The 22,489-nt window shown below is 39.3% G+C and overlaps 1 protein-coding gene across 1 annotated transcript in view; it reads left to right on the top strand.

Moving 5' to 3' along the window:
- Nucleotides 1-22,489, top strand: part of PFDN1 (prefoldin subunit 1) — a 76,193-nt gene that overhangs the window by 22,239 nt on the left and 31,465 nt on the right. The window contains exon 3 of the mRNA XM_004420101.3: nt 21,279-21,363. Within this exon, the coding sequence (XP_004420158.1) occupies nt 21,279-21,363 (85 nt within the window). The remainder of the gene's footprint in view (nt 1-21,278; nt 21,364-22,489) is intronic.

A 22,489-nucleotide genomic window follows, 5' to 3' on the forward strand; every position in this document is an offset into this window, starting at 1 on the left:
AAGCGGTGCGTCGGTGCGCACCCGGGGCCCGAACCCAGGCCGGCAGCAGCGGAACACGTGCACTTAACTGCTACGCCGTGGGGCCGGCCCCTATTTTTAGTACTTTTAATATTCAGAATTTGATTCTTTTTGTTTTCAATCATTCTTGATTTGTATTTGCCCAATTTTATTTCATAACTTAAAAAAAATGAATTTGTTCTTTTCCTTAGTCATAACAAGACTTAAATATACTTATGTTAATGTCATTTTAGGATTAATCTATTATTTCCATTTTGTTGGAAGTAAAGTCATTGTCTGATTTTTTATTTGTTTGTTTTCAGGTATAATTTACATAGAGTAAAAATTACCCTTTTTAGTTGTACAGTTGTATACTTTTAAATTTTTTGATATGGAAGACTGGCCCTGAGCTAACATCTGTTGTCAGTCTTCCTCTTTTTGCTTGAGGAAGATTGTCCCTGAGCTAACATCTGTGCCAGTCTTCCTCTATTTTGTATGTAGGACACTGCCACAGCATGGCTTGATGAACAGTGTGTAGGTCCTCACCCAGCATCCAAACCCGTGAACCCCGGCCTGCCGAAGCAGAGTGTGCAAACTTAACCACTACGTTACTGGGCTGGCCCCAGTTGTATACTTTTTGACAAACATATACTGTTGTGTAATTATCACCACAATCAAGTTATAGAATATTTATATTTCCTCAAAACATTCCTTCATGTCTTTTTTGTAGTCAGTCCTCTCCCTTTGCTGTCACCCCCTGGCAGCTGGCAGCTGTTGATCTGTTTTTGGTCTTTGTAGTTCTACCTTTTTTAGAATGTTAGGTAACTAGAATTGTACTGTATGTAAACTTTTGTATGTGTCTTCCTTTTTTTTTTTGCTTGAGGAAGATTGGCCTTGGGCTAACATCTGTGCCATCTTCCTCTACTTTATATGTGGGACGCCTGCCACAGCATGGCTTGATGAGCAGTGGGTAGGTCTGTGCCTGGGATCCAAACCTGTGAACTCTGGGCTGCCGAAGGAGAGTGCGCAAACTTAACCACTATGCCACCAGGCCAGCCCCTGGTATCTGTCTTCTTTGACTTAGCATAATGTTTTGAGATTTCTCCATGTTGTTAGGTGTATCAGTAGTTTGTTCATTTTTTGTTTGTTTCTTTTGTTGTTGTTGTTTTTTTTTTTGTGAGGAAGATCAGCTCTGAGCTAACATCTGTTGCCAATCCTCCTCTTTTTGCTGAGGAAGATTAGCCCTGAGCTAACACCTGTGCCCATCCTCCTCCACTTTGTATGTGGGATGCCGCTACAGCATGGCTTGGTGAGCGGTGCACAGGTCCGTGCCCAGGATCTGGACCCACGAACCCCAGGCTGCTGAAGTGGAGTGTGCAAACTTAACCACTGTGCCAGCAGGCCAGCCCAGTTTGTTCATTTTCATTGCTAAATAACATTTCATTGTATAGCTGCACCACAATTTGTCCATTCAACAGTGGGTCGACATTGAGTTGTTTCCAGTTTTTGGAGATTATGAATAAAACAGCCATAAATATTTGTGTACAGTTCTTTGAATAGATATATGTATTCATTCCTCTTGGGTATAAGTCTGGGAGTGGGATTGCTGGGTTGAATGGGAAGTTATTGCTTAAGTTTATAAGAAACTGCCAAGCTCTTTTCCAAATTGGCTGTACCATTCTGCATGCTAACCAGCTATGTATGAGAGTTCCAGTTTCCAAATTGGCTGTACCATTCTGCATGCTAACCAGCTATGTATGAGAGTTCCAGTTGCTTTGCATCTTCACCAACACTTGGTATTGCTTTTTTTTTGTTGTTAATTCTAGCCATTTTAATAGGTGTATAATGGTATCTCTTTGTGGGTTTAATTTGCATTTTCCTAACAGCTAATGAGGTTGAGCATTAGTTATTTGTCATCCTTATCTCTTTGATGAAGTGTCTGTTTAAATCTTTTGGCTATTTTTTTTAAGATAAAATTCACATAACATAAAATTCACTCTTTTAACCATTTTAAAGTGTACAATTCAGTGGTTTTTAGAATATTCATGAAATTGTGCAGTCATCACCACCATCTAATTCCAGAGCATATTTATGACTGCAAAAAGGTCCCTGAACCCATTAGCAGTTCTTCCATGTTCCCCCCTTTTCCCAGCCCCAGGCAACCACTAATCATTATGTCTGTATAGATTTGCCTATTCTAGATATGTCATATAAATGCAATCATACAGTCATACAGTATGTGATTGTGTCTGTCTTCTCAGCATTGTGTTTTTGTTTTTTGCTGAGAAAGATTTCTGCTAAGCTAACATCTGTTGCCAATCTTCCTCTATTTTGTATGTGAGCCGCCACCACAGCATGGCCACTGATAGACAAGTGGTGTAGGTCTGCGCCCAGGAGCTGACCCCGGCCCACTGAAGTGGTGTGTGCCGACCTTAACCACTAGGCCACTGGGGCTGGCCCTCAGCATTATATTTTAAAGATTAATCCATGTTGTAGCATGTATCAGTACTTCATTCCTCTTTATTGCTGAATAATATTTTATTGTGTGGAAATACCACATTTTATTTATCTGTTCATCAGCTGATGGACATTTGAATTATTTCCACTTTTCAGCTATCAGGAATACTCTGCTTTGAACATTTATGTACAAGTTTTTGTGCAGATATATATGTGTTCATTTCTCTTTGCTGTATTCCTAGGAGTAGAATTGCTGGGTCATATGGTAACTCTATATTGAACCTTTTGAGGAACTGCCAGAATGTTTTCTATGGCAGCTGCAACATTTTACATATCGATTAGTAATATATGAGGGTTCCAGTTTATCCATATCCTCTCCAACACTTGTTATTATCTATCTTTTTTATTATTGCCATTCTAATGGGTGTGATCATGCTTTTATGTTGAATCTATCTATGTGTTTTTACTTAAAATGGATTTCTTGGTGATTACATATAGTTGGGTCATGCTTTTTAATCCAGTCTGACAATCTTTGCCTTTTAATTGGGGTGTTTAGATCATTTACATTTCAAGTAATTATTGCTATGACTGGATTTAAATCTACCGTCTTGCTACTTGTTTTGTGTTTGTCTTGTTTATTTATTTTTTATTTTATTGAAGTCATAATGGGTTTATAGAATTGTGAAATTTCAGTTGTACATTATTACTTGTCAGTCACCATATATATGTGTCTCTTTACCGCTTATGCCCACTCCCCAACTCCCTTCCCCTCTGGTAACCACTAATCTGTTCTCTTTGTCCATGTATTTGTTTATCTTCCACATGTCAGTGAAATCATATGTTGTTTGTCTTTCTCTGTCTGGCTTTTTTCGCTTAACGTAATACCCTCAAGTTCCATCCATATTATTGGCAAATGGGGCAATTTTATCTTTTTTTTTTTATGACTAAATAGTATTCCATTGTATATATATACCACATCATCTTTATCCATTCATCAGTTGATGGTCACTTGGGTTGCTTCCACATCTTGGCTATTGTGAGTAATGCTGCAGTGATGCATAGGGCTGCATAAGTCTCTTTGAATGGTTGATTTCAGGTTTTTTGGATAAATACCCAGTAGTGGGATAGCTGGGTTGTATGGTATTTCTATTTTTAATTTTTTGAGAAATCTCCATACTGTTTTCCATAGTGGCTGTACCAGTTTGCATTCCCACCAGCACTGTATGAGGGTTCCCTTTTCTCCACATCATCCCCAACATCTGTTGTTTTTTGTCTTGGTGATTATAGGCATTCTAACAGGTGTAAGGTGATATCTCATTGTAGTTTTGATTTGCATTTCCCTGATGATTAGTGATGTTAAACATCTTTTCTTGTGCCTGTTGGCCATCTGTATACCTTTGGAAAAATGTCTGTTCATATTCTTTGCCCATTTTTTGATCAGGTGGTTTGTTTTTTTGTTCTTGAGTTGTATGAGTTCTTTACGTATTTTGGAGATTAACCCCTTGTCAGATATATGATTTGCAAATATTTCCCAGTTGGTGGGTTGTCTTTTCATTTTTTTCATGGTTTCCTTTGTTTGCAGAAACTCTTTAGTCTGATGAAGTCTCATTTGTTTATTTTTCCTTTTGTTTCTCTTGCCCAAGTGGACATGGTATTCGAAAAGATCCTTCTAAGACTGATGTCAAAGAGTGTACTGCCTTTATTTTCTTCTAGGAGTTTTATGGTTTCATGTCTTACCTCCAAGTCTTTGATCAAAACATTTTGAGTTAATTTTTGTGTATGGCGAAAGCTGATGGTCTACTTTCATTCTTTTGCATGTGGCTGTCTGGTTTTCCCAACACCGTTTATTAAAGAGACTTTCCTTTCTCCATTGTATATTCTTAGCTCTTTTGTCGAAGATTAGCTATCCATAGATGTGTGGTTTTATTTCTGGGCTTTCAAGTCTGTTGCATTGATCTGTGTGTCTGTTTTTGTACCAGTACCATGCTGTTTTGATTACTATAGCTTTGTAGTATGTTTTGAAGTCAGGGATTGTGATGCCTTTTTTCTCAGGATTGCTTTAGCTATTCAGGGTCTTTTGTTGCCCCAAATGAATTTTAGGATTCTTCTTTCTATTTCTGTGAAGAATGTTATTGGGATTCTGATTGGGATTGCATTGAATCTGTAGATTGCTTTAGGTAGTATGGACATTTTAACTATGTTTATTCTTTTTTTTTTTTTTTTCGGTGAGGAAGATTAGCCCTGAGCTTACATCCAATGCCAGTCCTCCTCTTTTTGCTGAAGAAGATGGTCCCTGGGCTAACATCTGTGCCCATCTTCCTCTACTTTATATGGGATGCCGCCACAGCATGGCTTGATAAGTGGTGTGTCAGTGCGAGCCTGGGATCTGAACCTGTGAACCTGGGGCTGCCGAAGTGGAGTGTGTGCACTTAACCGCTACGCCACCAGGACAGCCCCTATGTATGTTTGTTCTTCCAATCCGTGTGCATGGAATGTCTTTCCATTTCTTTATGTCATCATCAGTTTCTTTCAATAATGTCTTATAGCTTTCATCGTATAGGTCTTTCACCTCCTTGGTTAAATTTATTCCTAGATATTTTATCCTTTTGTTGCCGTTGTAAATGGGATTGTATTCTCAAGTTCTCTTTCTGTTAGTTTGTTTTTAAAGTATAGAAATGCAACTGATTTTTGTAAGTTGATTTTGCAGCCTGCAACTTTACTGTAGTTGTTGATTATTTCTAAAAGTTTTCTGATGGATCTTTTAAGCTTTTCTGTATATAAAATCATGTCATCTGCAAACAGCAAGAGTGTCACTTCTTCCTTGCCAATTTGGATACCTTTTATGTTTTTTTCTTGCCTAATTGCTCTGGCCAAAACCTCCAGTACTGTGTTGAATAAGAATGGTGAGAGTGGGCACCCTTGTCTTGTTTCTGTTCTCAGGGGGCTAGCTTTCAGTTTTTTCCTATTGAGTATGGTGTTGGCTGTGGGTTTATCATATGTGGCCTTTATTAAGTTGAGGTGCTTTGCTTCTATACCCATTTTATTGAGAGTTTTTATCATAAATGGATGTTGGATCTTGTCAAATGCTTTCTCTGCGTCTATTGAGATGATCATGTGGTTTTTATTCCTCATTTTGTTAACGCGTATCACACTGATTGATTTGCGGATGTTGAACCATCCGTGCATCCCCGGTATAAACCCCACTTGATCATGGTGTGTAATCCTTTTAATGTATTGCTGTATTTCGTTTGCCAATATTTTGTTGAGGATTTTTGCATCTATCTTTGTCAGTGATGGTAGCCTATAATTTTCCTTCTTTGTGTTGTCCTTTTCTGGCTTTGGGATCAGGGTAATGTTGGCCTCATAAAATGTGTTAGGAAGTGTTCCATCTTCTTCAATTTTTTGGAATAGTTTGAGAAAGATAGGTATTAAATCTTTGAATGTTTGGTAGAATTCTCTAGAGGGCCGGCACCGTGGCTTAGCGGTTAAGTGCACGCGGTTCACTACTGGCGGCCCGGGTTCGGATCCCGGGCGTGCACCAACGCACCACTTGTCCGGCCATGCTGAGGCCGCGTCCCACATACAGCAACTAGAAGGATGTGCAACTATGACATACAGCTATCTACTGGGGCTTTGGGGGGAAAAAGAAAAGGAGGAGGATTAGCAATAGATGTTAGCTCAGAGCTGGTCTTCCTCAGCAAAAAGAGGAGGATTAGCACGGATGTTAGCTCAGGGCTGATCTTCCTCACACACACACACACACAAAATAAAATTATAAAAAAAAAAAGAAAAAGCATTCTCCAGAGAAGCCATCTGGTCCTAGACTTTTATTTTTTGGGAGGTTTTTGATTACTGTTTCAATTTCTTTACGTGTGACTGGTCTATTCAGAGTCTCTGTTTCTTCTTGATTCACTTTTGGGACGTTGTATGAGTCTAAGAATTTATCCATTTCTTCTAGATTGTCCAGTTAGTCGGCATATAGTTTTTCGTAGTATTCTCTTATAATCTTTTGTATTTCTGTGGTATCTGTTGTAATTTCTCCTCTTTTGCTTCTAATTTTATTTATTTGAGCCTTCTGTCTTTTTTCTTAGTGAGTCTGGCTAAAGGTTTGTCAGTTTTGTTTATCTTCTCCAAGAACCAACTCTTAGTTTCCTTGATCCTTTCTACTGTTTTTTTTTTTTTTGATTTCACTTTCATTTATTTCTGCTCTAATTTTTATTATTTCCCTCCTTCTGCTGACTTTGGGCTTTGTTTGTTGTTCTTTTTCTTTTCCTTTTTTTTTTTTTGTGTGTGAGAAAGATTAGCCCTGAGCTAACATCTAATGCCAATCCTCCTCTTTTTGGTGAGGAAGATTGGCCCTGGGCTAACATCTGTGCCCATCTCCCTCTATTTTATATGGGATGCCTGCCACAGCAGGGCTTGACAAGCAGTGTATTGGTGCGTGCCCGGGATCCGAACCTGCAAACTCCAGGCTGCCAAAGCAGAGTGCGTGCACCTAACCGCTACACCACCAGGCCGGCCCAGTTCTTCTTTTTCTAGTTCTGTTAGGTGTAGTTTAAGGTTGCTTATTTGAGATTTTTCTTGTTTGTTAAGGTGGGCCTGTATTGCTGTGAATTTCCCTCTTAGGACCGCTTTTGCTGCATCCCATGAGTTGGGATGGTGTATTTTCATTTTCATTTGTCTCCAGATATTTTTTTGGTTTCTCCTTTAATTTCTTCAGTGATCCATTGGTTGTTCAGTAGCATGTTGTTTAGTCTCCACACATTTGTCACTTTCCCAGCTTTTTCCTTGTAGTCGACTTCTAGTTTCATAGCATTATGATCAGAAAAGATGCTTGATATGATTTTAATCTTTTTTTTTTTTTTTTGTGAGGAAGATCAGACCTGAGGTAACATCAGCCAATCCTCTTTTTCTGCTGAGGAAAACTGGCCCTCGGCTAACATCTGTGCCCATCTTCCTCCACTTTATACAGGACACCGCCACAGCATGGCCTGAGAAGCGGTGCCTTGGTGCGGGCATGGGATCCGAACCCAGGCCGCCAGCAGTGGAGTGCACGCACTTCACCGCTGTGCCATGGGGCCGGCCCCTGATTTTAATCTTCTTAAATTTACTGAGGCTTGCCTTGTTTCCCAACATACGGTCTGTCTTCGAGAATGTTCCATGTACACTTGAGAAGAATGTGTATTCTGCTGATTTTGGATGGCATATTCTATATATATCTATTAACTCCATCTGGTCTAATTTTTCGTTTAGTTCCACTATTTCCTTGTTAACTTTCTGTCTGGATGATCTATCCATTGATGTAAGTGGGGTGTTAAGGTCCCTTACTATTATTGTGTTGCTGTTAATATCTCCTTTTAGGTCAATTAATAGTTGCTTTATGTACTTTGGTGCTTCTGTGTTAGGTGCATATATATTTATAAGTGTTATGTCCTCTTGGTGGAGTGTCCCTTTTATCATTATATACTGCCCCTCTTCATCTCTCATTGCCTTTTTTATCTTGAAGTCTCCCTTGTCTGATACAAGTATGCCAACACCTGCTTTATTTTGTTTGCCGTTAGCTTGGAGTATCATCTTCCATCCCTTTACTCTAAGCTTGTGTTTGTCTTTAGAGCTGAGATGTGTTTCTGGGAGGCAGCATATTGTTGGGTCTTGTTTTTTAATCTGTCTAGCCACTTAGTGTCTTTTGATTGGAGAATTCAATCCATTTACATTTAGAGTGATTATTGATATATGAGGGCTTAGTGCTGCCATTTTATCACTTGTTTTTCAGTTGTTCTGTATTTCCCATGTTTCTTGTCCCATGTATTTCGAACTGCCAATTCAATTTGGTGGTTGTCTATGATGGTTTTCTCAGTTTTCTCTTTATTTATCATTTATGTCTCTGTTCTGATTTTTTGTTTAGTGGTTACCATGAGGTTTGTATAAAAGATCTCGTAGATGAGATAGTCCATTTTCTGATAGCCTTTTATTTCCTTAGTCTAAGCAGGTTCCATCCCTTTCCTCTTCCCCATCTAAGTTGTTGTCACAACTTATTCCATTTGGTGTTGTGAGTTTGTGGTTCAAATGAAGTGATTTTATTTATTCTTGATGTTTTCCTTCCCTTTATCTTTAATGTTATAATTAAATGTTTGCTAATCTGTTCTGATAGAAAGTTGCAATTTTCAGATTTTTATCTGCCTGTTTATCTCCTTGCTCAAGACTTCGTAAACCCTTTCTTTTTTTTTTTTTTTTTTTTTCCAGGTATGAGGACCTTCTTGATTATTTCTTGTAGTGGGGGTCTTGTGGCAATAAACTCCCTCAGCTTTTGTTATCTGGGAAAGTTTTTATTTCTCCATCATATCTGAAGGATATTTTCGCTGTCTAAAGTATTCTTGGCTGAAGGTTTTTGTCTTTTAGAATTTTGCCTATATCATTCCATTCTCTCCTAGCCTGTAAGGTTTCTGCTGAGAAGTCCTCTGAAAGCCTCATAGGAGTTTCTTTGTAGGTTATTTTCTTCTGCCTTGCTGCCCTTAATATATTTTCTTTGTCATTGACTTTCGCCAGTTTTACTAATATGTGTCTTAGAGAAGGTCTTTTTATATTGATGTAATTAGGAGTTCTGTTAGCTTCTTTTACTTGTAATTTCAGCTCCTGTCCCAGGTTTGGGAAGTTCTCAGCTATTATTTCTTTGAACAAGCTCTCTGCTCCTTTCTCCCTCTCTTCTCTCTCTGGAATACCTATAATCCTTATGTTGTATTTCCTAATTGACTTAGGTATTTCTCTGAGAATTTCTTCATTTCTTTTTAGTCTTAGTTCTCTCTCCTCCTCCATCTGAAACATTTCAATATTTCTATCCTCTTAATTGCTATTTCTGTCTTCCATAATATCAGCTTTGTTATTTAAGGACTCCAGATTTTTCTTTATCTCATTCATTGTATTTTTGATCTCTAATGTTTCTGATTTGTTTTCCTTTATAGCTTCCATCTCTTTTGTGAAGAATTCCCTCTGTTCATTAATTTTATTTCTGATTTCATTGAACTCTCTTTCTTTCTTTGTTTTTTAAATAATTTTATTTATTTATTTTTTTCCCCCAAAGCCCCAGTAGATAGTTGTACATCATAGTTGCACATCCTTCTAGTTGCTGTATGTGGGACGTGGCCTCAGCATGGCCGGAGAACCGGTACGTCCGTGCGTGCCCGGGATCCGAACCCTGGGCCACCAGCAGCGGAGCGTGCACACCTAACCGCTAAGCCACAGGGCCGGCCCCTGAACTCTCTTTCTGAGTTCTCTTGTAACTCACTGAATTTTTTTATGATAGCTATTTTGAATTCTTGGTCATTTAGATTGTAAATTTCTATGTCTTCAGGATTGATTTCTGGGTGTTTGTCTTTTTCCTTCTGGTCTAGAGTATTAATATACCTCTTCATACTATTCGATGTGGTGAATTTGTGCCTTCACATAGCGATAGTATCTAGTCGCAGATTCCACCTGCCACCACTGGGTGGGGTAGGAGTTGTGTAATTGGAGCCCACCGTGATCCCTGTCAGCTGTGCCTGTCTGAACCTGGCCCACTTCTTGGGACTGTAGCAGGCCTGTGGGCTCTCCCATCTAATGGGAAAGTGATCACACAAGGACTCAGGGCTGCCGCTACCTGCTCCCACAGTCCCGCTGAGATGCGCTCCCACCTTCAGGTCTGTATTGGCACTCTGCGCGTTTGCGGAAGCAGGGAACTTGTTTGCCTGGGCACATACATCTGCCGCCATCTCCTCTTAGGTTGCACGAGCCATTGTGCTTGGTGGGCGGGGCCTCCCTACTGGGTCCAAGCCTGAGCCACTCCCTGAGGGCCACAGTAGCACTGTAAGCGCTCCCACTGGACTGGAAAGTGATCACACTGAGGCTCCGGGCTGCTGCTGCCTGCTCCCACAGTCCCACTGAGATGCGCTCCCCACTTCGGGCTGCAGTGGTACTCTGGGCGTTAGTGGCAGCCAGGAACTCATTTGCTTGGGTGTGCAGATCCGCCACCATCTCCTCCTAGGTTTCACCAGCTGTTGTGCTTGGTGGGTGGGGCCTTCCCACTGTCCGAGCCTGGGCCACTCCCTGGGGACCATGGTGGCACTGTGGGCTCTCCCACTGGACCGGAAAGCAATCATGCAGTGATTTAGGACTGCTGTCACCTGGTCCCGCTGTTGCGTGCGCCCACCCTCAGTGCTGCAGCGGTGCTATGGGCGCTTCAGCCAGGAGAGCAGTCGCACGTGTGCACAGGGCTGCTGGGGGGCCAGAGAGTGCTCACCTATCTCCAGCACCTCTCCGGGAGTAGTCCCTCCACTTTCAGGTGTATAGCTGCATGGGTCTCTCAGATGTCCTGTTGTGGTGTGTGGGTATCCTCTATTGATCAGTGAAAGTCCATTTAGTTGTAGTTTGATGGGGGAGAGATAAAGAGAACAGCTTGCTCCTCCATGTTGCTGACATCACTGTTGTCTCCTTTGCTTTTTATTCCTTTTTCCCTCTTTTCTGCTTTCTTTTAGATTAATTGGGTCTTTTCTGTGATTCTGTTTTATCTTCACTTTTGGCTTATTAGTCTTTAGTAAAAAATTTTTATTTAGTGATTGTCCTGTTTTTCACAATATATGTCTTTAATTGATTGCAGTATACTTCAAAATAATATTACACTACTTTATCTTATTATATGTCAAATCCCTCCTGCCATTCCTTTTTTTTATCGTCATACATTTTACATGTTATGAAGCCCACAATATATTGTTATTATTTTGCTTAAGATCAGGAGTTGACAAGCTTGTTTTGTAATGGGCCAAATAGTAAATATTTTTGACGTTGGCCATGTGTTATCTTACATAACTGTCTATCTTAACTCTGTTATTGTTGCGAGAAAACAGCCATAGACATTATATAAGCAAATGAATGTGCCTGGATTGTCCTGCAAGCCATAGTTTGCCAACCCCTGCTTTAGGTAGTTAACCATCTTTTTTTTTATTGATGTTTTAATGGTTCCTAACATTGTGAAATTTTTGGGTTGTACATTTTTGTTTGTCCATCACCATATATATGACTCCCTTCACCCCTTGTGCCCACCCCCCACCCCCACTGCCCCTGGTAACCACAGTCCAGTTTTCTCTGTCCATGTGTTGGTTTATATTCCACATATGAGTGAGATCATACAGTGTTTGTCTTTCTCTTTCTGGCTTATTTCACTTAACATAATACGCTCCAGGCCCATCCATGTTGTTGCAAATGGGACGATTTTGTCTTTTTTTATGGCTGAGTAGTATTCCATTGTATATATATACCACATTTTCCTAATCCAGTCGTCAGTCGAGGGACACTTAGGTTGCTTCCACTTCTTGGCTATGGTGAATAATGCTGCAATGAACATAGGGGTGCATAAGCCTCTTTGGATTGCTGATTTCAGGTTCGTTGGATAGATTCCCAGTAGTGGGATGGCTGGATCATAGGGCATCTCTATTTTTAATTCTTTGAGGAATCTCCATACCGTTTTCCATAGAGGCTGCACCAATTTGCATTCCCACCAGCTGTGTATGAGGGTTCCTGTTTCTCCACATCCTCTCCAACATTTGTTGTTTTTTGTCTTGGTGATTATAGCCATTCTAACAGGCGTGAGGAGGTATCTTAGTGTTGTTTTGATTTGCGTTTCCCTGATGATTAGTGATGTTGAGCATCTTTTCATGTGCCTATTGGCCATCTGAATATCTTCCTTGGAGAAGTGTCTCTTCATTTCCTCTGCCCATTTTTTGATCGGGTTGTTTGTTTTTTTGTTGTTCAGTTGTGTGAGTTCTTTATATATTATGGAGATCAACCCCTTGTCAGATGTATGTTTTGCAAATATTCTCTCCCAGCTGGTTGGTTGTCTGTTCATCTTGATTCCGGTTTCATTTGTCTTGTAAAAGCTCTTTAATCTGATAAAGTCCCACTTGTTTATTTTTTCTTTAGTTTCCCTAGTCTGGGTAGGCATGTCATCCGAAAAGATTCCTTTAAAATCAATGTCAAATAGTGTGTTGCCTATATTTTCTTCTATGAGTTTTATAGTTTCAGGTCTCACCTTCAGGTCTTTGATCCATTTTGAGTTAATTTTTGTGAATGGTGATAGCACATGGTCCACTTTCATTCTTTTGCATGTGGCTGTCCAGTTTTCCCAACACCATTTATTGAAGAGACTTTCCTTTCTCCATTGCATGTTCTTAGCACCTTTGTCGAAAATTAGCTGTCCGTATATGTGTGGTTTTATTTCTGGGCTTTCCATTCTGTTCCATTGATCTGTGTGTCTGTTTTTGTACCAGTACCATGCTGTTTTGATTACTATTGCTTTGTAGTATGTTTTGAAGTCAGGAATTGTGATGCCTCCTGCTTTGTTCTTTTTTCTTAGGATTTCTTTAGCTATTCGGGGTCTTTTGTTGCCCCATATAAATTTTAGTATTCTTTTTTCTATTTCTGTGAAGAATGTCATTGGGATTCTGATTGGGATTGCATTGAAATTGCATTGAATCTGTAGATTGCTTTAGGTAATATAGACATTTTAACTATGTTTATTCTTCCAATCCACGTGCATGGGCTATCTTTCCATTTCTTTATGTCATCGTGGATTTCTTTCAATAATGTCTTGTAGTTCTCATTGTATAGGTCCTTCACGTCCTTGGTAAGATTTATTCCTAGGTATTTTATTCTTTTTGATGCAATTGTAAATGGTATTATCTTTTTGAGCTCTCTTTCTGTTAGTTCGTTATTAGCATACAGAAATGCAACTGATTTTTGTAGATTGATTTTGTACCCTGCAACTCTGCTGTAGTTGTTGATTGTTTCTAATAGTTTTCCAACAGATTCTTTTTTTTTTTTTTTTATAATTTTATTTATTTATTTTTTCCCCCAAAGCCCCAGTAGATAGTTGTATGTCATAACTGCACATCCTTCTAGTTGCTGTATGTGGGATGCGGCCTCAGCATGGCCGGAGAAGCGGTGCGTTGGTGCGCGCCCGGGATCGAACCCAGGCCGCCAGCAGCGGAGCACGCACACTTAACCGCTAAGCCACGGGGCCGGCCCCCCAACAGATTCTTTAGGGTTTTCTATATATACAATCATGTCATCTGCAAATAGTGAGAGTTTCACTTCTTCGTTACCTATTTGGATCCCTTTTATTCCTTTTTCTTGCCTAATTGCTCTGGCCAAAACCTCCAGTACTATGTTGAACAGGAGTGGTGAGAGTGGGCAGCCCTGCCTCGTTCCTGTTCTCAGAGGAATGGCTTTCAGTCTTTCCCCGTTGAGTATGATGTGGGCTGTGGGTTTGTCATATATGGCCTTTATTATGTTGAGGTACTTTCCTTCTATTCCCATTTTATTGAGAGTTTTTATCATAAATGGATGTTGGATCTTGTCAAATGCTTTCTCTGCATCTATTGAGATGATCATGTGGTTTTTATTCTTTGTTTTGTTGATGTGATGTATCACGTTGATTGATTTGCGGATGTTGAACCATCCCTGAGTCCCTGGTATAAATCCCACTTGATCATGGTGTATGATCTTTTTAATGTATTGTTGTATTCGGTTTGCCAATATTTTGTTGAGGATTTTTGCATCAATGTTCATCATCGATATTGGCCTGTAATTTTCTTTCTTTGTATTGTCTTTGTCTGGTTTTGGTATCAGGGTGATGTTGGCCTCGTAGAATGATTTAGGAAGTGTTCCATCTTCCTCTATTTTTTGGAATAGTTTGAGAAGGATGGGTATTAAATCTTCTTTGAATGTTTGGTAAAATTCACTGGAGAAGCCATCTGGTCCTGGACTTTTATTTTTTGGGAGGTTTTTGATTACTATTTCAATCTCTTTACTTGTTATTGGTCTATTCAGATTCTCCATTTCTTCTTGGTTCAATTTTGGGAGGTTGTATAAGTCTAAGAATTTATCCATTTCTTCTAGATTGTCCAGTTTGTTGGCATATAATTTCTCATAGTATTCTCTTATAATCCTCTGTATTTCCATGGTATCCGTTGTAATTTCTCCTCTTTCATTTCTAATTTTATTTACTTGAGCCTTTTCTCTTTTTTCTTAGTAAGCCTGGCTAAGGGTTTGTCAATTTTGTTTATCTTCTCAAAGAACCAACTCTTTGTTTCATTAATCCTTTCTACTGTTTTTTTGGTCTCAATTTCATTTATTTCTGCTCTGATTTTTATTATTTCTCTCCTTCTGCTGGCTTTTGGCTTTGTTTGTTCTTTTTCTAGTTCTGTTAGGTGTAATTTAAGGTTGCCTATTTGGGCTTTTTCTTGTTTGTTAAGGTGGGCTTGTATCGCTATGAGTTTCTCTCTCAGGACCGCTTTTGCTGCATCCCATATGGTTTGATATGGCATATTTCTTTTTTTTTCCCCGCTGCGATCCACGGGTCCAGTCGTTTGATCAGGTCTGTCGCGGATCTCTTGGTGTGGTCTGCCGCGGATCGCTAGGTCTGGTCTGGTCGGTTGAGCTGCAGGGTCTGGTTTGAGGGGAGGAGGGAGCTCTCTCTTTTGCCCTCTGGGTCCCTGACGTGGGAGGCTTCTCGTTTGCTCCTCTTTATCTGCTCTCTGGGGTGCTCAGATGTTGATGGTAGCCCTCTGGCTCTTCTGAGTCCTCTGTGCGGGAGTTTCCCACTGGCTGAGAGAGTCCGAAGAGCTACGGTTTCCCTGCCGAGGGCCACCCCTCCCCCATCTCTGGGAGCCGCACAGACTGGGATCGCTGATCTGATGGGGAGGGAGAGGAGTTCTCCTTACCTCTCCCCACTTCCTCCGGGGACCCAGCACGTTCCGTTCTCAGATGTGCGGCAGTGTGGATCTTTCCGCTCTAGGTTTTCACTGTCTGGGATTCCGTTGTTGGTCTGTGACTGTTCCTTTTGTTGTATCTTGTCGGGGGAAGAGTTCACGGGAAAGCTCACTCCGCCATGATGCTGACGTCACTCCCAACCATCTTTTAAAATTATTAAATATAAGAAAAATATGTCTATTATGTTTATCTTAATTTATACCATTTCCAGTGCTTTTTGTTTCTTTGTGAGTTGACGTATGTTGTCATACTCCTTCTGCTGGAAGAACTACCTTTAACATTTCTTATGGTGTATGTTTGCCAGAATAAACTCTCTCAACTTTTGTTTGTTTGAATTTCCCCTTCATTTTTGAAAGATATTTTTACTTTGGATGTAATGCTTGGTTAACAGCTTTTTTCTTTCAGTACTTTGAAAGTGTTCTTCCATTGTCTTCTGCCTTGGCATCATTTGTGACAAGAAGTTTGCTGTCCCTCTTTGTCTCTCTGAAGGTAATGTGTTATTCTTCTGGCTGCCTTCAAGAGTTTCTCTGTATCTTTAGTTTTCAGCAGTTTGATTATGCCGTGTCTGGTTTTGTTTTGTTTGTATTTATTTTGCTTGGGTTTCTCTGAATGTCTTAGAACTCTGATTTGGTGTTTTTTTCATTTGTTTTAGAAAATTCTTGTCTGTTATCTCTTCAGATGTTTCTTCTCCATTCTCTTTCTCCTCCTTCTGGATCTCTAATTACACATATTAGACTGCTCAATATTGTCTCTTAGGTCTTACATGCTGTAGCCTATTTTTTTGTTTTGTTTATTTTATTGTTTTTTATATCTTTTTTCTTTTAGGTTGATTAATTTTTATTAACCCATCTTCAAGTTTTCTTGAACTTTGCCACCCACCTAATTAGGAACACTATAAATTAAATTCTGTTCTTGAGATTTTCTGGACCATATAATAGGTTGAATTTGGCCACAACCCACAAGAAGGCCAGCTTATGGTTACAAATTCTATGGGGACATTTTTGTTTTTTCATTTTACTCACGACCAAGGTGCAGATAGTCAAGTTTCTTCTATTTTACCTTAGTGAGAGGCAAGTTCATTTCTTTTTCACGCTTAGACTGAAGGTGGAGCCCTTTGGGAACCTGACTTTAATTGAGGAGTCTCCTAAAAGCATCCTTACTTTGGATGGCCCCTAGGTTTTATCTCCTGTTTCTGTGCCAGTGTGGATGTTCAAGGTCTCTAGGATTCAGCAGAAACAAGGTGAAAGCCAATTTATTGCTTTCTTACCTTCCAGAATTTCTGATTTCACTTCATGTTGGGCCTCTGTGAAATCTTTCATTTGTGTTTGCTCAGAAAAATGTTAAAAAAATTTTATTTTGCTTTGTTTTTAATCAGGAAGAGTGTTCAGAATATCTACTCTGCATTATTCTAATAACAGAAGAGTCTACTTGTTCAGCATTCTACTTTACTAAGGGATTTAGGTTCTTTCTTTCTTTCTTTTTTTTTTTCCCTGAGGAAGATTTGCCCTGAGCTAACATCCATGCCAGTCTTCCTCTATTTTTTAGTATGTGGGCCACCAGCACAGCATGGCTGCTAACAGAGTGGTGTATGTCCACACCCAGGCACCAAACTCAGGCTGCTGAAGTGGAGCATGCTGAACTTAAACACTAGGCCACCAGGCCTTGCCCTGTTTCTTTTTTTTTTTGCTAAAAAATTTTGAAGTAAAAACTTTTTTGCACTTAGATCTTTGTGCACACATGCAAGTAGTTTTCATCAATAGTGGAATGAGGCAAAGAAGAAAGAGAGGCTGGTTCTTACGCAGCCTTTCCTTTGCCACTTATTTTGTGGGTGCCCTAACTGCCATTAGAAGATGTTTTCAGACATCCTCTAAAAGCTTCCCACCCAAACAAAATGCATTATCATAAGCATATTGTCTGTGAATAGTGGATGTCCAGGTGACCATACTTTCAAAGTGTACCCAAAAGACAACATTGGCACTGATCCTGGATTGTGTTTTGGGCAGGTAAACAACACTTTTGATTCATGCTGAGTCATAAGAAAGTGGAAGTCATCTACCAACCTGCAGGACAATTTAGAACATAGCCTCTGATGTTTCTTAAATAAAGCCAAAAGCCATCATAAAATTATGTTTTTCAGATAGCGTAATTACAAATAAATGAGGAAATGAAACAGCAGGCTATAAGTCCTTGGGATTTGACAGTGCAGGGCCACATGTCATTGATTTCCAGTGTAGAGGCCTTTTACAAAGCAGTGACTCTAATCTAGATTATATAATCCTGAGTATTGTAATCACATTTTCTGCATATCATTTGTCATATGAAATTAATTTCCCTCTTCATGGTTTATTTTTCTTTTGTAGCACATTCTGAACTCCAGAATCCTTTATCTACCATTTAGCTTTCATAAACTCTCAGGCAGGATCTCTGTGAGATTCTCTACTTTGAGAAACTGTGTACTTAGTATATGACTCATAATTACATTATCATGATATATCCTTTATCTTCAAAATAGCATCTAATAAGTTAGTGCCTTTTTAACAACAGATAAAGTGTTTTCTAAAGACTTTTCCCAGAAATCCAAATGCTTCTTGGGGCCCTTTCCAATCTTCATGAGGTCTATCTTTGGCATTTTTAAAATTGAGGTAAACCAAGTTTCTCCCTAAGTATTTTGTTGAATTTTGACTATTTAACTACTCTCTGAGGTAGACATTTGAGTTTCCTCAACACTCATCCTTGTTTAAAACTTTTGTGGCTGAGATGTCCTTAAGCTTATAGTAAATTGGCCAGCTTCGGTGACATCTCTCTGGCCTTTGAAGTTGGCACAGTCTAATATAGCTACCTCAGGGGTGTGTGGCCATGGAAAAACATGTTTTTGTTGTTGAGTGTTCTTGCTTTCTAGTAATTTTATTTTTGCTCAAGGGATTTAGTATCTGTTCAGATACTTTATTTTTAAAGGCCACATAATTAATGACTTGACCTCTAATCTTAGCTTTGAAAATTTCCCAGACACGAATAAAGATAATGTCTGATGACCTATTATTTGAGAATACTACTCACTGACCAGCAATCAGTGCTATTTAAAAATGTGTATTTTACTCTGAAAATTATTTCCATGGCTAAAACACTTCCTCAGTAAAATCATGCATTTAATGACACAATTTGGTGATTCTTGGGCCTAGATTTATAATACTTTTACATGGTGTCACTGAGACAGTACAGTTCAGAACAGCTCTTCTCCTCAAATACTCTACTAAATAATTAGTTCTGTGAAAAATATTCTTTTTTTTTTCTTTTTTTTCTTTCTGTGAGGAAGATCAGCCCTGAGCTAACAACTGTTCTAATCCTCCTCTTTTTGCTGAGGAAGACCGGCTCTGAGCTAACGTCTATTGCCAATCCTCCTCCTTTTTTTTCCCCAAAGCCCCAGTAGATAGTTGTATGTCATAGTTGCACATCCTTCTAGTTGCTGTATGTGGGACGCAGCCTCAGCATGGCTGGAGAAGCGGTGCGTTGATGCGCGCCCGGGATACGAACCTGGGCTGCCAGTAGTGGAGCGCGCGCACTTAACCGCTAAGCCACGGGGCTGGCCCCTGAGAAAAATATTCTATAAAATATAGTCTTATCAGAAATAACACCTGTCTGTTGGACTAATAATAAGAATATTTTGGACGTAGAAGGTTATATAGTAATCCTTGTTTTGCATGAATATGGGCTGTCTTTGCAGTAAATATAGGAGTAAGATTTTTACAAAGGATCATGTTACTACTGAAGACTAGGATCATTAGTTAACTTATCTGGACCGTCTACCTCAGGACACAAGCCCTTAATAATTACGAGAGTGAAAGAGAAGTTCACCAGACTGTATCAATATGTGTGCCAAGGTATATTTAAGAAGAAAAGGGGGAGAAAAGCAGTTTCCTCCCTGGTGTCTGGGCAGAGCTAGAGTTGCCCTTTTTGGTCTTTTTTTACTTGTCTTATATTTATAAAAACAGACCCTCTTGGTAAACACCCACCTAAACACGGTGGTGTTTTTGTCAGATTGGTAGAGGAAACGGCATCTTGCTACCTTGATATGTTTTCCTTTTTGGCTTTTTGTTAAGAGAGGTTTAGTTCTGTGTTGCTAAACTCTAAGTTATGTGCAAAGAGAAGAAACAGTCTGCTTAATTAATTGTAATCTTTTTTTTTTTTTTTTTTTTTTTTTTTTTAAAGATTTTGTTTATTTTATTTTTTCCCCCCAAAGCCCCAGTGGATAGTTGTGTGTCGTAGCTGCACATCCTTCTAGTTGCTGTATGTGGGACTCGGCCTCAGGATGAACAGAGAAGTGGTGCCTCGATGCGCACCCGGGATCCGAACCCGGGCCACCAGCATCGCAGCGCGCGCACTTAACCGCCAAGCCACAGGGCCGGCCTAATCTTTTTTTTTTGTAAAGATTTTATTTATTTATTTTTTTCCCCCCAAAGCCCCATTAGATAGTTGTATGTCATAGCTGCACATCCTTCTAGTTGCTGTATGTGGGACGCGGCCTCAGCATGGCCGGAGAAGTGGTGCGTCGGTGCGCGCCTGGGATCCGAACCTGGGCCACCAGCAGCGGAGTGCGCGCACTTAACCACTAAGCCACGGGGCTGGCCCTAATTGTAATCTTTAATTGAAATCTGTTATAGCCTAGTTGGACAATCCTGAAAGAGATTTGAGTAATTGAAGTTTTCCCCTTGGTTCCAATGGAAGGGAAATATTTCAGTTCACTTACTTGAGTTTATAAAATAGTTTGTTCGGGCCGGCCCGGTGGCTTAGCGGTTAAGTGCACGCGCTCCGCTGCTGGCGGCCCGGGTTCGGATCCCGGGCGTGCACCGACGCACCGCTTCTCCGGCCATGCTGAGGCCGTGTCCCACATACAGCAACTAGAAGGATGTGCAGCTATGACATACAACTATCCGCTGGGGCTTTGGGGGAAAAAAATAAATAAATAAAAATCTAAAATAGTTTGTTCTTTCTTTCCCCACAGCAAGAATTATGAACGTAAAGTCACAGAACAGAGTCAGTGTTAATTTTTAAAGCTTTCCCATATTTCCCCCCTCATCAGCTGTAAATAATGTGCCTGACTGTAAAATGGAAAAAGCTGAAATTTTCCACTTGTGCATTTTGAGCTTTTCAGAGGTATTATACACTCTGGAAATAATAATAAAAGATACTAGGCCTTATACAGTGCTTTTTGTGTGAGGAACTCATAAACACTAATGCATTGATCCTAACACAGTACTTGATTGTGACTTTAAAAGGTCATGAGTTACTACTGTTACAAAAAATAAAAAATAAAAAACGATTGAAGAGGGAGCTCTAATTTACAAATATTGTTTAAAAAAATATCTAGATACAAGTTGATATAGATAACTGAAAAAATAAAAATTATGGAGGATTTTATTGTTTGTTAACTTCTCTCTTAGCCTGTAATAGATTTTTGTCCCTTTATGTTTTTTTTTTTCCTTTTTCTTTTATTATGAATCTACTTGAAGTCTGATTCCCTTCTTAGAGAAGAAGGCAGAATTTACTTTTAAGCTTTTATTTCTTCTCAGCCAAGAAGGCTTAAACCCGTGGTGGTTTCCTGAGTTTGTCACATTAACATAACAGTGCATTTTATTTGTCCTGAATTGGGAGGTCATCGTTTTTATTTTATTTTATTTTATTTTATTTTTGTTTTTGTTTTTGTTTTTGTTTTTGTTTTTGTTTTTATTTTTATTTATTTTTCCCCCAAAGCCCCAATAGATAGTTGTATGTCATAGCTGCACATCCTTCTAGTTGTTGTATGTGAGCCGTGGCCTCAGCATGGCCGGAGAAGCAGTGCGTCAGTGCGCACCTGGGATCCGAACCCAGGCCGCTGGCAGCGGGGCACATGCACTTAACCGCTAAGCCACGGGGCCGGCCTGAGATCATCGTTTTAGTTTTCTTAGTTTAATATTTGTGATATATAGCTGTTGATTTTGGTTAATATAGTGGTCATGTGGCTTAATCTTCAACTTTTTTGTGTTTTGTAGGTTTATTCTTCAGTCCAAGGAGGTAATTCACAATCAGCTGTTAGAGAAACAGAAAATAGCAGAAGAAAAAATTAAAGAATTGGAAGTAAGTTTTGAGTGAATATTGACAGAAATAGTCAAGTTTTAGGAAAAAATTATCTCATTGTGTCATATTAAATGAAAATGTATGCCTGCCAAGGTCATGTCACATTGTTTTTATTTTTTCTAATTGTGTCAGAGCTATGAAGTGGTCGTATTCATGGCAGTGTATAAGACACACACTCACAAAGTCTCTTGGAACTGTAGGGAATTTTGAAGAAGATAGGATGCTGTTAATCTCAATGTATTTTCTCCATTACTTTTGAATGAACATGCCTGTTCTTAAAAAAAAAAAAAAGCAAAAATAGAAACACAATGTATGTTTAAACACCACATATTGTGGTGAATGGGCATGAGAGTGGGTAATAATATTAGTGATTAAAGAATCTTGATATATGTCTCTTTTACACATTGTAATTCCTTTAACATAGATTAGGTTCTAGACCAGGACTGAGTAGTAAGCTGTAACTAACAATCTGAAGGATGGTGCTCCAGTGAGGAAAACAAATTTTTTTTAGCTAGGGAAAAAGATGATGGGTTAGAATAACTTGGTATATTTTTGGAAAATTGGAGTTTATTATTATAGTTTCCTTATACATTAAAACTTTTGATGAAATATTCTTCTTGGGCTTTGGTGAAAGGTCTATCCTGTATATAGTAAAAGTTAGACTGGACAAAAAACTGGTTATTATTTCTTTGGGACCAAGATTTCCTGAGATGGGGGTGGATACAATGACTTCATAGGTCACTTTATCTAATTTCTGTGAGTACTATTTGAGGCAGTGGTTCAGAATCTGACTCAGCCCTCTGCTGAATTGGTGAGACACCCCCTGTAGCCTCCTGGGGATTTCTCAGGGGCACCGGCATGGCATGGCCTGGGCGAGCATGTAGTATCTTAGGTTACTTAGCTTATTTTTATTTGACTGCTGATGATAATTTAAACACACTTGATAATAGATTTATAGCTTAGAAAGACGTATTGTAAAAACAAGTAATCAAACAGAAAAGAAAAAACTGTAATCCTATAGTAACCAGGTTGTTATTATGTCTTGTTTTATCATTTTTGTCAGCTCAATTGTTCTAGATTGAATTTTATATCCTCTACTGTTTTCAAAGGAAAGTATCTTTAAAAA

Source organism: Ceratotherium simum, chromosome 4 (genome assembly GCF_057802395.1).
Source record: "Ceratotherium simum simum isolate JZ-2026a chromosome 4, ASM5780239v1, whole genome shotgun sequence".
NCBI classification, from domain to species: Eukaryota; Metazoa; Chordata; class Mammalia; order Perissodactyla; family Rhinocerotidae; genus Ceratotherium; species Ceratotherium simum.